The sequence below is a fragment of the Rhinatrema bivittatum genome, chromosome 8 (genome assembly GCF_901001135.1).
Source record: "Rhinatrema bivittatum chromosome 8, aRhiBiv1.1, whole genome shotgun sequence".
Taxonomy (NCBI): Eukaryota; Metazoa; Chordata; class Amphibia; order Gymnophiona; family Rhinatrematidae; genus Rhinatrema; species Rhinatrema bivittatum.
Genome location: NC_042622.1, coordinates 237086083 through 237102620, shown reverse-complemented (window position 1 = coordinate 237102620; position 16538 = coordinate 237086083). Strand labels below are relative to the sequence as shown.

At 42.8% G+C, this 16538-nt stretch overlaps 1 protein-coding gene across 1 annotated transcript; it reads left to right on the top strand.

Moving 5' to 3' along the window:
- Positions 1 to 493: 493 nt before the first annotated feature.
- On the top strand, positions 494 to 9459 carry F2RL3 (F2R like thrombin or trypsin receptor 3). Its single transcript, XM_029614188.1, has 2 exons — positions 494 to 596; positions 5590 to 9459. Exons 1-2 carry the CDS (start codon positions 509 to 511, stop codon positions 6663 to 6665), a joined length of 1164 nt encoding a protein of 387 aa, XP_029470048.1. The 5' UTR covers positions 494 to 508; the 3' UTR covers positions 6666 to 9459.
- The last annotated feature ends 7079 nt before the right edge of the window (positions 9460 to 16538 follow it).

Below are 16538 nucleotides of genomic sequence, written 5' to 3'. Positions count from 1 at the left end.
GAGATGGGCCGCATGGCCTCAACCAAAAGTGTATGGTCTTTTATTTTAAAGTAGATTTTAGTGTGTACCATGCTTAATTGCTTTGAGCACAAGTGAGCCAAGATCTATGAACAATCTACAAAAAAAGAAGCAGAGTAGGAAAGCATCACGTAGAAAATGTTGCTGATTTTTAAACATTTTTTCTAAGAAACCCTCACTAAATAAATAGAGAAAAGAGATTTTCTGAGAAAGTGATAAAGGAAGCATTCTTGTTTTGTTTTTTCTTAGTCTAACATAAGAGACTTTTGGTTTCTTTTTGGGGAGACGAGAAGCAGTTAGCAGCTCCCCTGCTGGTATGCGGATGCCCTTTTCCTCCCCTAAAATAATCTCAACATTTGAGTCAGGAAAATGCCTTTGGCCAAGTGTTTCCTCCAGTTAAGCACATGGAGCAGGAAATGGGTCATCAGTGGTATAAATGTCTTTTCTTTCCTGTGTTAGCTGTAAATGATAACACAGCAGCCTCTCCAACATGGCTCCTTCTAGCCCTGTGCCACGGTCTCCTACATTTCTGCTTCTTGTGATTCTTGGGGTTTCCTTTGGAATTGAAGACTATGATGGTAAGTTAGAGATCCTTGTTTTGTGTGCATGGGTGCAGAATCTTTAAAAGAAAGCATGTGGGGAGGGCAGGGACAAATCTGCAAGCATGTGAAGACTGCAAGGTTTTCTCTCAACTTTGTTGTGAAGATTGGAAATCGGCAAATCAAGTTAGGCACTAATACAAGAAGTGGGTTGTTTTTTTTTAGGAAGTTCTGTTGCAAAATCCATTTACCTGGCATGAAATGCTCAAAGAAAATGAGAGAGGCAGCAGGGCTTAGTTTTCTTCTTCTTTTAAAATAGTTGGAATTTACATCTTGAATCAGTTTTTAGAGCAGTTCATTGAAAGCAGTGGTACCAAATCATTTTTGGTAATGGACTCTGACTGGAGCTAAGGAGTTCTGGCTAAAAGAAACGCCAGCAGCAGAACCCGGTATCTTCTGCAGGGTTACCAGATGGTTCTAGAGTAACAGGAACAGGCTGAGTGGGTCTTGGTTTCATTCCCAATTGCAACAAGGGTTGCAGTTTGTCTAAGAAAAGCTGACATCCAAGTTTATAGATGCAGTGAGGGCAAAACCAGAACGAGATCAACTTGTCCCCCGATGATCATGGAATATTTTAAATTACACCCATTACATAGCAGTGTGGGCTATTCCACCTTTTGCTATGAATGCAATTCGGCATGCCTCAGGGCTGGATTGTAAATGCCTGTCCAGATCTGGCTGGCTAAACCCACAAAGAAAGCTGGAACAGCCTAAACTGCTACCGTCTTAAGCCTTTGTGGATAAGGCAGGCTATAAATAAATATAAATAACAATCTTCAAATAATTCTGCTGATGGCTTGCAGTCTTCCTGCTCCTTCCTGGTGCTTTCTCTTTGTCTTGTCACATGGTTCACACGACCAATGAGAATTTTTCAAGAAATCCCTAGATTGGCGGAAGAGCCTCTGACAAGACGTTGAGTAAGCACCAAGAAGAGTTGCTACTGTGGCTCCTTGTGGCATTATCTTGGTGCCCATTCACTTAGTTAAAACTTGTTTTGCTTTGCTGTGGCTGATTTAAGAACAAAGGAGGTCATTTATCAAATCGCATTAGGTTGTTATCGCAGGCGTTGGGGCCCTAACGTCCGTGATAACCCCATAACGCATGCGAGAACGCATCGCGAGATGTGTATGCAAATTTGAAAAATTTAGTCACATGGGAGGAGTAAATGAAAATGAGGGGTGCTTAACATAACACATGCTATCATGGGGGAGGGAGAGAGAGAGAGAGAGCGCTTACCTCTAGAGACGCACACATATTAGTCGACATCAGTGAAGATTTGATGTGATTCACTGTCTACTGTGCTGTTCGTACCTCTGACTGTGCATGTAAAACTGCCCCCCCAAAACACAGCACACTACCAAAACCACACCCCGAGTTACTAGTTGCCCCTCTTACAGTGGTATAAATAGTTTACTTTTATGAGAGCCTTATAAAGAGTCTCTCTCTCTCTCTCTCTCTCTCTCTCTCTCTCTTTCACCTGAAATTGTGATTTAAAAAAAAAAAGGGACAGGTTTTATCGCAGATGCTATTTTCGCAAAAATTATAGCAAATTGATAAATCTAGGCCAAAGAAATTAAAAACAGAGCAGTGGAAATATGTTTCTCTTTCCCCTATTTAAATTTTTTTTTTTTTTTTTTGCAATGAGTAAGAGGAAATTGCTGCTGATTTAATCAAAACAATCACTTGCTTGAGATACTTGGTAAATGGTCTCTTAGAAAGAGATATAGTTTTACATAAGAAGATATATAAGGTCCATATTCAAAAGCCAGGATATCTTTATGTAGTTAACTCCAGATTGCCAGCAGCACTTTTCCGAGTCTGCAGTGAGACTTGCAGTGCAGTCAAATCGTCTCTGATATAGGAACAGTGATTTTGAGTAAAATCTAAGTTAAATACCATTCTTCATTGACTGACAGTTGGAGTACCTGAATTCACATTTTAAAATCTTTTGGAACACCCTTTCAAAGCAATATTTAAAAGACTGGCATAATTTACTATCAGACTTCACCAGTACACTGTTAACAATTACCATCACAACATAAATTCCTCAACATTGTAAATAATTGTTCTCTCTGTTAAATTCCGATTGCCTTTTTCTTTTTCTGCTCCCAGTTGTGCACTTCCCTGTTTTATTGTAACTGCAATTTTCTAACCACACACCTGTTAAAGTTTATTGTATTCTCACTTTGGTTTTTTCACCCCTTGTTAAATGTAAACCGGCATGATGTGACGCCTGTCATGAATGTCGGTATAAGAAAAACACTAAATAAAAATAAATGAATGATGAGAAGGGGTGGAGTACTTCATCTGTTAAAAACTGTATTGATGGAGCTCCACATTTGATTCTCACAAAATTAAACACATATTTTTTTTTTAATGTTTAATTTTCACTCACATTTTGTATATTAGGTATTTATGTTACTACATGTGGTGTTACATATGTAAAACACATACATTTTTCTCCTGTGGAAGTGCTGGTGCATATTACAACGCACAGTCTCCTCTCCTTACCTTCCACCACCCACGCCCGGAAAGCCTCCATCATTCGTTTTGCAGAAGAGACTTCCTGTTTCAGTGGAATAAGGCAGATCCTTGGCACACTTGCCAGCTCATGCTCCTTTCCACTGTGGCTGCGCTGAGCCTTAAGGTACGGTGAGGTGAAGAGAAGGGGTAGGTGCATGTGGCAGACAGCTGGATTTAAGCATTTCTGATTTGCAGTTTGATGCAATGCATGATGACCTATAACCGCAGCGTTGATTTATTTCTGTCATCTGCTCTAAGGCCTTTCTCACCTCCCTCTCTTCTAGGATTGTCAGCTGGCTCCACTTTTTTTCCCCCGACAGACTGACCTGGCTCCTGATTTTTCCCATTTCATCCATGCACTTGTGTAGTTCTGATGTCCATAGGAAAAGCAGAATTACCTTTTCACTATGCAATGGGATAAAATGCACATTGGATCAGCCTGCCAGGAAAAGAATGGAGCCACTGGCATCCCCACCCTGTTCTGGCTCCTCAGGAAGCCATAATACACGAATCTTCTGTATGTTACTTTCATTATTTCTTGGCACTGCTTTAGCCATCGGTTTATTAGAAGATAGCAGGCTACCTCTCATTTTGGAGCTGCTCCTCATGCTCCCTTTTGTTTTACTAATCACCAAGGGGCCGATGCAATAATTGTGTGCAGAGAACGGGCACTCGGAGTTGAGCGCCCGTTTTCCTAATGCGTACCCAGCCACCTCTCCTGGGCGCACGATCCAATATTCAAATGAGGGGTCGCACTAAAAAGGAGGCGTTAGGGACAAATGTGGGTCCCTAGCGCCTCCTCGGCATGGGGGCGCACAGGAGAGGTGACTGTCAAGCAGGTTGGGAAAATAGACCATCAATCTAGGTGCATCTGCTTTCTCCCACTACGAGCATATACTCGGCCTGGACCACATATCTTGTGCGTGTATTAGGCGTCCAGAATTTGTTTTTCACAACCTTTTTTTTTTTTTAACCTAAATACTGCTTTATTTGGTTCCTCCTACTTAGTATCGCAACGACATTATTAGGAGGTATCACAGAAAGCGGGATTTTTATTTTTTTTTCAATGTGCCCTTGAGTGTGTCATACCCTGACGCCAGCCCTGGGCTGGCGTAAAATTTGCCACATAGCAAGGGCGCATTGGCCGTGCAGAAAATGTATTGGATCACAGGGATTAGCTAATTGCCTCATCTACATGAATTTACATGTGATAAGCGCTATTAGCTAGGCGTGATTTGGACGTGTGCTTTGGACGCACTAATCCCTGTATTGGATCGGGGGTTATGGGCGCACGTCCAGTTGCGGGTTAAGCCATGCGTAGTGACTTGCACATGGCATTCCATCGGCCCCCAAGAGAGGGCCCTTACCTAGCAGCTTTTGTTTGACTCGCGCTGAGATAGTGTGAGCCTTTGCTAGAGGTGAGGCAGGAATCTGTAGCATGATTTGTGATGAGATTAGAAAAACTACACTGCTCATAATCTGGGTTTTCTGGTCATGAACATGGCCTGGTGGTCAGAACCTTAGACTATACTTCAGGAGAAGTCTTGGCATGAATGTGAGACTTTGCCACTGATTCGGAGTAATCCTGAGTGGGCCACTAGGGTTCCCTGTACCTCTGGGACCTGGTAGAAAGCAAAGTATTTATTTCTTTGTTTTAAAACTCTTATATACCGCTTAATCAATGAGGGGAGGCCGAAGCAGTTTGCAAATCGAACATACATAATTAAAACTTAACTTGACATAGAACAAATAAATATATATACAGCACTTTAAAATACAAGAGAAGAAAGGAGAAAGAAGGTGCAAGGATGGAGGATTATTTGTAGGCAAGCGTAAATAGGTGAGTTTTTAAATGTTTCTTGAAGTCCTTATTGTTGGAAAATCATCTGAGGTTGTCAGCAGCCGACTTTTCCTAGTCACTATATTATTATTTTTTGTTTTAAATCCCAATCCTAGAAACCACCTGGGAAATCAAAAAGAAATAATAAAGTCCTCTGACAACAGTTCAGGACGTTTGTTAATTTTCATTTTGCAAAATAGTTTCTGTGCAATCGGGGTGGCCTGCACATAATTCAGCCCAGCAGTATTTACTTACTCTGTCTTGAATGGATAGCATATGTGATTGTAAAGTATTTTTGGAAAACCTTTCTATTGGGTTGTACTGACTCCCCAACATGCCATCAGAAAGCACTTGAAATCAGTGTAAGTGGTCCCTCTTATAATATAAAAACCTTTTGGGTTGTAATAGCCAAATAAACACACGCTCATGGCATGCTGTGGTGATTGGCTGAAGTACTCGCTGCAGAAGCTGTTTAGTTTTTCTATTTGTAGTGTATTTATTAAGAAAACATGTTCTCATTCTCAGCTGATCTTAAATTTTACTACCAAACGCACCACCTCAAAAGTTTCTGTCAGTCTGGTAATTTGTTAATTTCTGACTCCTTGACAGAGTATTCTCAAGAGAACATGGACGACCAAACAACCACGTTGGAAAACACACTTTGTCCCCGAGCTATACCTGGAGAGATTATGAAAGGGAACACAACCTTTATCTTCATCCCTCAGTCCTCACGAGACCTTCTAAGCAGCACCATCACTGTGGTTCTCATACCTTCACTTTACAGCTTGGTGTTTCTCATAGGCTTACCTTCCAATGGACTTGCTCTTTGGATTTTGGCTACCAAAGTGAAAAAGATGACCTCTACCATCTTCCTGATCAATCTCACCCTAGCAGACTTGCTACTAATTTTAATGTTGCCCTTTAAAATTTCATACTACTTCCTGGGTAACAACTGGTTGTTTGGAGAGATGACCTGCCGTGTCCTTACCAGCTTTTTCTATGGGAACATGTACTGCTCTGTTCTCCTGCTGATGAGTATCAGCATTGACAGGTACCTGGCTGTCGTCCATCCCTTCTTCTCTAGGTCATTCCGAAGCAAAACATTTGCACTGTGCATGTGCTCAGCAGTCTGGTTTCTTACAGTCATATTTACAGTACCATTGATGATCTACCCGCAATCCTATCCTCTCTATGGCTCTAACCTCACCCTGTGCCATGATGTTTTACCAAGGCATGAGCAATCAGAGTTTTTCTTCTACTATTTTGTCTGCTTGATTGTGTTTGGCTTCCTAATACCATTGTTGATCATTATTTTTTGCTACATGGCTGTACTTCGAGTTTTGATCAGCAGTGGAGAGAAGTATGCCTATGCCATTAAGCTCACAGTCCTGGTCCTGGTAATAATTCTTGCACTTCTCACACCCAGTAACCTGATTCTCCTGATTCACTATTCAGAGCATTGTTTCATATATGATGCAGATTTATATGTAGTGTACATGGTCTGTCTGGCTTTGAGTACCTTCAATAACTGTGTTGACCCTTTCATCTACTACTATGTGTCAGAAGAATTCAGAGAGAAGGTAAAAGGGAAATTTCTGAATCACAGTAAGACTACCATAACTTCTCTGAAGCTGTCAAAAGACACGATTCCCATCACTGGCTCTCATTCCCACTCAGTGCTGTAAACAAAGAGAGATGGGACATCTCTACCATGGCCCAACCAATTTGTTTGCCCCACCACCTAGGAGAAAATGGAGAAAGACTTCAAGAAAGCTCAACAACACTGAAGAAAATCCAACTTTGGAATAAGAGCATACTTGATACACACAACTCGTTGTGTTACTGTCAGTCTCTTGAAAAAAGGAACTGTAAATGGCTGCTGTTGGAAACCATTCTAATAGAATGGACACAAGGGATCCTCAGAGAAGTACGTGCTGCTCTTCTCATGGCCACTGGATCGCACCAGTCAAGTTAGCGCTCAGTTACTTGCAAGTTGGGAAGGAAGAAAGGAGGATGGAAATTGGTGCTTTGGGCTCCAGTTCTTCCAAGGGCAGTTTGAATTGCCTGGATGCTGGACTCCTAACAAAGGGTAAATTCAACCAAACCCAGAGTCTGACCCACAGGACGGTACACGGCTTGGGCAAGATGTTCAGAGGACATTATGTAGGAACTTTGGAGACACAGAATTATTATGATGGAGGCAAGTGCCCTGTCTACCTGTTCAACACTTTAGTACTTTTAATTTTTTTTATTACTGGCCAGGATGAAGACACACGATGTACCTCAGTGAATTGTCTGCTAAAGAAATACCTATTAGAGCAACAGATCCATTTAAAGAATAACATTCCATCCCATCAAGTTGTGAAACAACCAGAAAATGCAGCTCTTCAAAGAACCCAAGTTCATAACACATTGTAGCCTCAATGGATCTGTTTATTGTAACCTCCATAATTAAAACACTATGTGGTACCCTTTTTGTAACATGTCATCTGGGGCATTAATGGGATACCAAGCACAAAGACCTGAGCCTTAGTGCCAAGATCTAACAATGCAGCAGAACCAAAATATAGCACCTGCAGGTTGTGAAAAAGAGATGTCAGAGTCTTACATTAAGCTCTATACAAGCTGGAACCCTTCCCAATGTATTGCTTTCAGTCTGGCCTTTATTGATTAAATCCTTCTGGGAAATCTCAAGGAGCTCTGACACCCTCTTCAAATATTTGCTGCCAATCAGCAGCTAAAAGAGGCTCCTCTGTCAAACAAATGCACAGTGTATTTGCTGAATATCCTATATGAATGCCATGATTATGGGAAAAATGACAAATGATGTGGGTGGGAATGGAGGGGAATGTGATTGCTTACTCTATATGTCTGGTTCTGTTTTGTCCTGAGTAGTAACTTTATATTATTAGGGCTCTTAACAGGGGGGACAGCCCCGTTAAGAATGTAACAGCAAATAAACCATGTAATAATTTACTATAACATGTTTAGGATTTTGGACATCATTTGGCATTGTAAAATAAATACATAAATTAGTCATTTATTTGAATATGCGGCTTATAATAGATTTCAACGGGTCCCCCAAAATAGTGAGAAAGTGTCCTTCGGATGTGCCTGGCAGTAATGCAGCTGCTCTAACTGTCTCCAATAGCACCATGACCCAAATAATTTAGGAGAATTACTGTTATTCTATACCGTGTTCTTATTTGATATAATAACTTTGTTTTGTTGTATTTGTAAATATTCACCAATAAAGCTAATTTAAAACACCAGAAAAAGGGAATGCAGCTGCCTCCAGGCTGGGAGCTTCAGTGCTATCCCTGCAAGAATGTCATGCCTGCAGTAACATGGAAAGACCTTAAGGCACCAGGTAAATGTCAAATTATTTGTTAGATCATTGCTACATCTTTATCTTGATCAATGGAGTACTTTTTCTTTGTACTGGCATAGCCCCAGGAAAATGTTGCAGTAGCTCCCATTATTTATTTATTTTTATATACCAACATTCAATCAAGATATCACACCGGTTTACATTCAGGTACTGTAGGTATTCCCCCTATCCCCAAAGGGCTTACAATCTAAGTTTGTACCTAAGGTAGTGGAGGGTAAAGTGACGTGCCCAAGGTCACAAGGAGTGACAGCGGGACTCGAACCCTGGTGTCATGGTTCATAGTCCACTGCTCTAACCACTAGGCTATTAGTTCATGTTTCTGGTCTAGAGACCCAAATTATTACTAAAGTCATTTTCTTTCTTTGCTGGTTTTTAAAGTAGGTGCAACATAAAACCTTTGTTTTATTTTTTTGCATTTCGTTTTTGTAATAAGTTTTTTATTCTTGGCTCTCTATACTCGTGGTCTTTCCAGCAATGTGGATTAATTTTGTTTTATTTTGTATATGTATGGATGTATGATTTTTCAATTTGTCCTATAAAAAAAACATCTATTTTGTGTCTATCTTAGTACTATATTTTCCATTTTGAAAACATCCTGTGGCCACTGTCACCATAGTAGTATATTAAAAATGCAAGAGGCGGGAACAGATTCCAAAATCATTGTCTTCTATGATAAGCGACAAGTATTCGTTTCTAAAAATCTTTTGTAGAATTAAGGGTCAATAAACAAGTTTTTATTGGACTAACACAGTACATCTGTAATGAGTTTTGAGAGCTATCCTCTCCATCAGTTCAGAGAAGAAGCAATGCAGTTACACTGGTACAGAGTCATCTAGATATCAGGCTGACTGCATAGGCGATTACAGATCAGTAAGGGGAAGGGGGAGGGTGTGGACTTGATAGAGCTGATAAGACTGTTGAAAGGGAATGTATCTGACAATATCCTTATTAGGGCCTTTTCTGTTTGTTTCATAGTTTTTGATCATCCTCATTTCAAATGTTTTCCTTCTTGTGTACACAGGCATAAGTTCCCTTTAAGCACCCTGATTGTGAGACCATGAAGGGAATAAATCTTCTTTTGAGACCTACGGCACTGTCATTCTGGTTTTCTCTGCAATGTCTAAAGATCTATTTATCTTGGTTCAGCTCATGCGGTTTCAGGCTTACAATCAAACTTGTACCCGAGGCAAGGCAGGCTGAAGTGACTTGCCCAAGGTCACAAGGAGCAGCAGTAGGGGTTTGAACCCTTCTTTTCCTTGTTCTTAGCCTGCTGCTCTAACCACTTAGGCTGCTCCCAAGTTTGCCCTGAATTTTTGGCTTGTTTCTTTGCATTGGCTCTTGAACACACCACACATAAAAATGCATGAATGTGAAACTTTTATTTTGAATGTCTCTCCCATGAAGGTAGCTGTGGGGTCCTGTAATATGTACTGGCACAGCTTGCATCATAGCGACTTACTACTACTACTTAGCATCTCTATGGTGCTATGACATTCGCCGAGCTGTACAAACAAATTAATAATACACAAAAAAAGACAGTCTCTGCTCAATGGAGCTCACAATCTAATAAAACAAACCTACAGGACAAGAGACTTGATTATTTTAATCGTTTTCTTCTATTTGGCGCTAACTCCTTACAAGTTTTTGAATCAGGCCTGGTGGTTGTCAGAAGGCTAAAACTGGGGGTGCAGGGAATATTTCTTTCAGTGATTCATCCTCCAGTAGTAGTGGTAGTAGGTCTTATGATTTTCTTAGGTTTTCTAGTTTCAGATTGTAAGTGATATACACCATGGTTTTCTTTCCCTTGTATTAAGATGTTTTCCCTTGATGCTTTGAGGATGCACTTTTGGATATGATTTTGAGGTGATATTTTCTTTTTAGGATTCAGTTATAGTTTGAGGTGTTTATTCCTGTCCTTTTGGTCTGTGTAGCTTGGCTGTGTATAATGGGCTATTTTTGTGTGGGTGCAGATGGAAACTGGAGCTGTGACAGTAACTGCATCTGTCAGTCAGTTTTCTGTATACAGATGTCTGCTACTTTCCATTGTCAACTGAAACTCTCCAATTCTCTTGAAAAATCTTTTGTTTTCCTCTCTTAAGCATTAGCTACAGGGCAGAGGGCTGGGAGGCACCTTGGTATTGAGGCTTATTCCTGGGAGAGAAGGGGAGCAATAGAGCCTTAACTTTAGCAACAACTCTTGTGAACCTTGTGCTAAGTGTTAAGGCTGAGGGGACGTAGTTGCTGTCTGTACTCCTTTTCAGACCCACCGCAGCTTTCCACACTATGTTCCAAAGATGCTGTCTAATCATAGCATGACTGAATTTAAAAACCTTATAATGTCTTAATAACAGACAAACAATGCTTTGTATAAATCTTTAGTTTTTTTTTTGACCCAGTGGTTTCCTCCTGCTCTTTCATACTTCCAGTTCAGTTGCTGGATTCTTGAGTAATGAAACGTACTCACCAGCATTCAGCTGAGGACTGCAACCCAAATCAGAAGGTTGGTGTTGGCAGATAAGATAATGGTTGAGCTTGTCCTTTTTTGTGTGTATTGGGCATCTAATTAAGCCATAGTACCAATGGCAATGCACATTAGGACCAGATAGAAACAGAAAGTATGAAGCCCATCCAGTCTGCCCAATTTGCTCCCTATTACAGAGTCATAGTTGATTCCTGGTTTTCTCTTCAATTCAAGGTTGCTGCGATTAATTTGAGTCAGTATTAATGGTCCACAAATGAGTTCTAGGTGATACCTCTTTATTTTACTGAGTCATGGAAAAAATAAATACAAACGATGTCTAAGTATACATCAAAATAACTTCATGTCCATGAAGAGGTCGGCCCTGTGTTCTTGTACGCCTTTACTTTTCTACGCTGTGCATGTATTAAAAATAAAAAAAATAAAAGGTTTCCTACAGTGTTTTAAAAGAACAGTTGTTTGCAGGGTATGCATCAAACATTGCTTTACCACAGCCAGTCTGTGCAGAAAACAGGTCTACGAGGAGAACACAGGATGTGATAGAGAGACCGGGCATACGTGTAAATTTGACTTGTGATTTATTTTTTTTTTTGCTATCTCACAGGCTTTCACATTATGTAAAATGTGTGTCTGTAAAGAAGTTACCATAGGTTATTACTATAGTTTTCATAGGCTTTTCCTGCTTCACTTCTCTGCAGTAACAAGGATCCTCTGTGCTTGCTCTGGATTTTCTTGAATTCAGTTACTGTTTGCGCATCCACTGTTCTATCTGTGAAAAAGTATTTTCTAATGTTATCTTGTCTGCCTCTTTTGGAGCCTCATAGCTCATAGACCTCCTGGTCTAGAGCTCACAGAAACAGATCACAGCACCTGTTGATGGCTGGCCCTAGAAGCAGGCATAGAAGCAGGCTATTTCTTTCTTTTGTAAGGACAGTGGACCAATGAAGATATATTAACTTGTTTTTACCCCTTCATTTTTTGCCTGAGAATACTGTATGTGATTGTTCCATCCTTGCTAAAGACATAGATCTAATTTGTATGAATCTGAATACACTATATTTTACTCAACATAGTATCTTTTCTATTAGAGTTTCAATTTAATGATTTCTGATTGGCTGGCTCTGCAGAATTAAAAAAAAAAAAAAGACCAAAAAACTTAGACCTCAGTCATAAGACTTTTTGCCAGACAGGGGTTTTGTTATTTTTATCTCAATTTCCTGGATTTCTGTTACCAAGAACCAAGAGCCCCCACCCACTAGATTAGAGGATGGTTTTAAGATCATGCTGACAAACTGGGAGGATGCATTTTCATATTTAAAATGTGAGCTGGAGTTAAAAATAAAGATAATTAATTTGTAAAGCAGAAAAGCCAGATTAAAAAAAAAAAAAAAAATCAAACAAGATCCTGAAACACCCCTCCCCCCCCCCTCTATATCGCTCCATGGTGAGACCGCACCTTGAATACTGTGTACAATTCTGGTCACCGCATCTCAAAAAAGATATAATTGCGATGGAGAAGGTACAGAGAAGGGCGACCAAAATGATAAAAGGGATGGAACAGCTCTCTGCTAAGGAAAGGCTAAGGAGGTTAGGGCTGTTTAGCTTGGAGAAGAAACAGCTGAGGGGGGCCTCATCTAGAGTACCGTGTTCAGTTCTGGAGACCATAATCTCAAAAAGGACAGAGACAGTATGGAGGCAGTTCAGAGAAGGGTGACCAAAATGGTGTGGGGTCAGTATCAGAACCTGAAGGATCTAAATATGTGTACCCTGGAAGAGACAAGGTGCAGGGGAGATGTGATACAGACCTTCAGATACCTGAAAGGTTTTAATGATGCACAAAGTTCGAACCTTTTCTGTTGGAAAGGAAACAGTAGAAATGAAAATTGGTTCTTAACTGCTAATTTTTGTTCCTGTAATACCACAGATCAGTCCAGAAAAGTGGGTTGTGTATTCCTACCAGCAGGTGGAGTCAGAGAACAATTAGAACTTTGGGCACTGCTACATAACGAGAGTGCCACCTGCAGTCACTCAGTATTGACCTGTACCCAAGCCCATGCCAACAGAACTAAATAACGAAGGGTAGCACCCAACCAAATTTCTGGACTACCACTTCGTCGCTGGCAAAATACCAGACCGAACAAATGCTAAAAACTGCTCCATGAATCATATCTGCAAAAAAGGAGCTTCAACAATAAAAAACTTAAGCAGGTTCTGACCAAGACAGTCTTTCGGTATCTGAAGAAAGGGATGGGCCTCTGGACTGATCTGTGGTATTACAGGAACGAAAATTAGTAGGTAAGAACCAGTTTTCATTTCTTGAACATACCCAGATCAGTCCAGAAAAGTGGGATGTATCCAAGCCACCCTATACTGGGCGCGAACCTGAAACACCCGCACGAAGCACACTCTCCCCGAAGGACAGTTCATCAGAAGCCTTAACATCCAATCGGTAATGTTTCGTAAAAGTGTGAATAGATGATCACACCACCGCCTTAAAGATCTCCTGAGGCGACAGTAACTGACACTCTGCCCAGGAGGTAGCCTGAGCCCTAATGGAATGAGCTCTGAGACCCAAAGGCACCCGACACCCTTGAGCTATGTATGCCATGCAAATGGCTTTCTTAATCCACCGAGATATGGTCACCTTTGACGCTTTGTCCCTCTTCTTAGGGCCACCAAAGAGAACGAACAATTGATCAGATCGTCTGCAGTCATTGGTAACCTCCAGATAACGTAATAAGGCAAGCCGCACATCCAAAAGATGAAGGTCTCTGTTCTGAGAAGACTCCCGGGACCAGTTAGGGAACCCCAGAAGCTCCACAATTTGATTGACATGAAAGGCTGAAACCACCTTAGGGACAAAGGACAGAACCGTACATAACGATACCCGATTATCGTAAATCCGAAGAAAAGGATCCCGACAAGACAGCGCCTGCAACTCTGAGATCCGACAGGCCGAGCAAATGGCCACCAAAAACACCGTTTTCAAAGTCAGATCTTTCAGGGAAACTCCACGAAGACGCTCGAAAGGAGCGCCACATAGAACTCGCGGGACTAAATTCAAACTCCAACGATGGGCAGATGAGAGGGCGCAAATGTTTGACCACCTTAAGAAACCGAGCAATATCTGGATGACTGCCAGCGAACACCTGTCAAAGTTTCCCTGCAAGGCACCTAGAGCTGCAACTTGTACACGAAGGAAATTGATCGCTAAGCCCTTAGCGAGGCCCTGTTGCAGAAAGTCAAGCCCCCGAGGAACATGCACCGCTAAAGGGTCGCAGGAACGCTGATGACATCACGTCTCAAAAAGCTTCCAAACTCTCACATAGGCCATAGAGGTGGCTGGACGTCTCGCCTGTAGAAGGGTGGAAATGACTGAATAACCCCTCAAGCGTAAACGTCACCTCTCAAAGACCAAGCCGCGAGAGAGAAGCGATCCTCCTGATCCAAAAATATGGGCCCCTGACGGAGCAGATGCGTTAGATGAGCCAGCAGAAGTGGACTCTCTAGAGCCAAGCATATCAGATCCGTGAACTACGGACGATGTGGCCACTCTGACGCCACCAGAATCACCCTTCCTGGGTGCCGCTCTATGCGATGGAGAAGCTGACCTATGAGGTGCCAGGGCGGGAAGGCATACAGCAGAATCCCCATGGGCCACGGACATACAAGAGCTTCTATGCCCACTGAGCCCTGTTCTCGGCGATGGCTGAAAAAATGAACTGTTTTTGCATTCGCCTACATTGCCATCAGATCCAGCTGAGGAGTTCCCCATCTGGCGCAAATGAGATTCTACGCCTCGAGAGATAGTTTCCATTCCTCTGGGTCTAGTTACTGACGGCTGAGATAATCGGCTTGCACATTCTCTACTCCCTCTACATGGGATGCGGCAATGTCCTCGAGTTGGTGCTCCGCCCAGGTGAACAGAAGACGTGCCTCCAGGGCTATGCTGGGACTTCGATTCCCGCCTTGCCGGTTAATGTATGCCACCGTTGTTGCATTGTCCGAGAAGACTCGCACCATTCTGCCCTAGATCCAGGGAAGAACCACACTCAGGGCCAGACTTACAGCCATGGTCTCGAGCCGGTTTATGGACCAGGATATTTTCATCACCGACCAGAACCCTTGGAAAGACCTGTCTGCACACACCGCCCCCCCAACCTGAGAGGCTGGCATCGGTGATTATCAGCCAATTTGGAGTGTCCAAATCCACCCCCCATTCCAGATTGACCAGTGACAGCCACCATGACAGATTGGCTCTGGATTCCGGAAGTAGAGGCATTGGTAGATGGAACTGCTCCAACACCGGGCTCCAGTGAGACAAAAGCACATGCTGTAAAGGTCTTAAGTGAGCGAACGCCCAAGCAACCAAGTCCAAGGTTGAAGCCATGGAGCCCAGGACCTGAAGATGATGCCACACTGTGGGATTGTTCCTTTGAAGAAGGGTATATATTTGTTCCTGCAACTTCCCTATTCAGTCCACTGCTAGAAACACTTTGCCCAGCAAGGTATCGAATTGTGCTCTGAGATAAATCAACTTCTGAATGGGTTCCAAGTGACTCTTCTGCACATTGATTACTCAACCTAGGGATCGCAATGTGAACATCATCATGTGCACTGATCTCTCGCAGTCTGCCCCTACTATCCCAGAAACCATCGTCGCCCCAGACCCCGGGATCGGATCTCGCGTACTCTGGGGAGAATCCCCTGAGGGGTGAGCCTGATCAGAGAGGCGATGACAAGGGTCCGTACCCCGACCCTTTTTCTCAGGTGGGTCCGAACCTGCCCCCAGGAGACCAGGCTGCTTTACCGCTGAGCATCTCCTTGCCAGGAAAGCCTGGTGCATAAGGAGGACAAATTCTGGGGAAACCCCCTCTGGGTCCCCCTCCCCCACTGGAGAGTTGGCTGGGGTGATATCAGTTCCCCCGGGGCTAGAACAGGCGGAGAATCCTCTTCCCATGAAGCCGAAAGTGAGACAGACGTTCCCTCCCTGAGGGAGGAGGCAAGAAGCCCTGAATAGCCCTCTAACCCCGGGGAACACGCTGCACATAAGGAGGCCGCATCTAACGCCTGGCCGCGTGACCGACATGCGCGGCAGGCCTGCAATTCTGTTTTCGGTCCCATCCACAGCAGCGTGCCGATAGTCTGACGTGAAATAGAAAAGGGCGTGAATAAAAAAAAAAAAAAGAAACGCTCGGAGCCACGACACGGAGAAAATATCAGTCAGGCAGGACCAGAAAAATAAACTTTTTGTGCTGCGGGCTAAGAGACTACCGGCTGAGAAAAAAAAAAAAAAAAGCACGCAGCCGTGCCACGGGAAAGGAGCCTATCTATAGTGAAATCGCAAGGCCCCCAGCAGAGAAGCGGCGAGTAAATGAGGCACACAGAGAAAAACTCACCCTTGCCCTCAGAAATGACCCAGAGCCCGGGAGCTGAGGGGAACCCTGCTGACAGCTTCCCCGGCTGGCCTTAAAAGACCCGGTCCCTCCTGCACCTCTCCTTTCCTCAGCACTGAAGACTGTCAGTCAGCCTTGGTGAAAACAGCTCTTTTTTTTTCTTTTTAAATTAAACTTTTCCAAGACACAGAGAAAAGCTGTTGCAGGAGACAAGGAAGCAGCTGTAGCAGAGATGGTGGTGAGTAGCCAGGAGCCCCTGGTCGTCAGACACTGAACTGTGGTGGGCAAAACC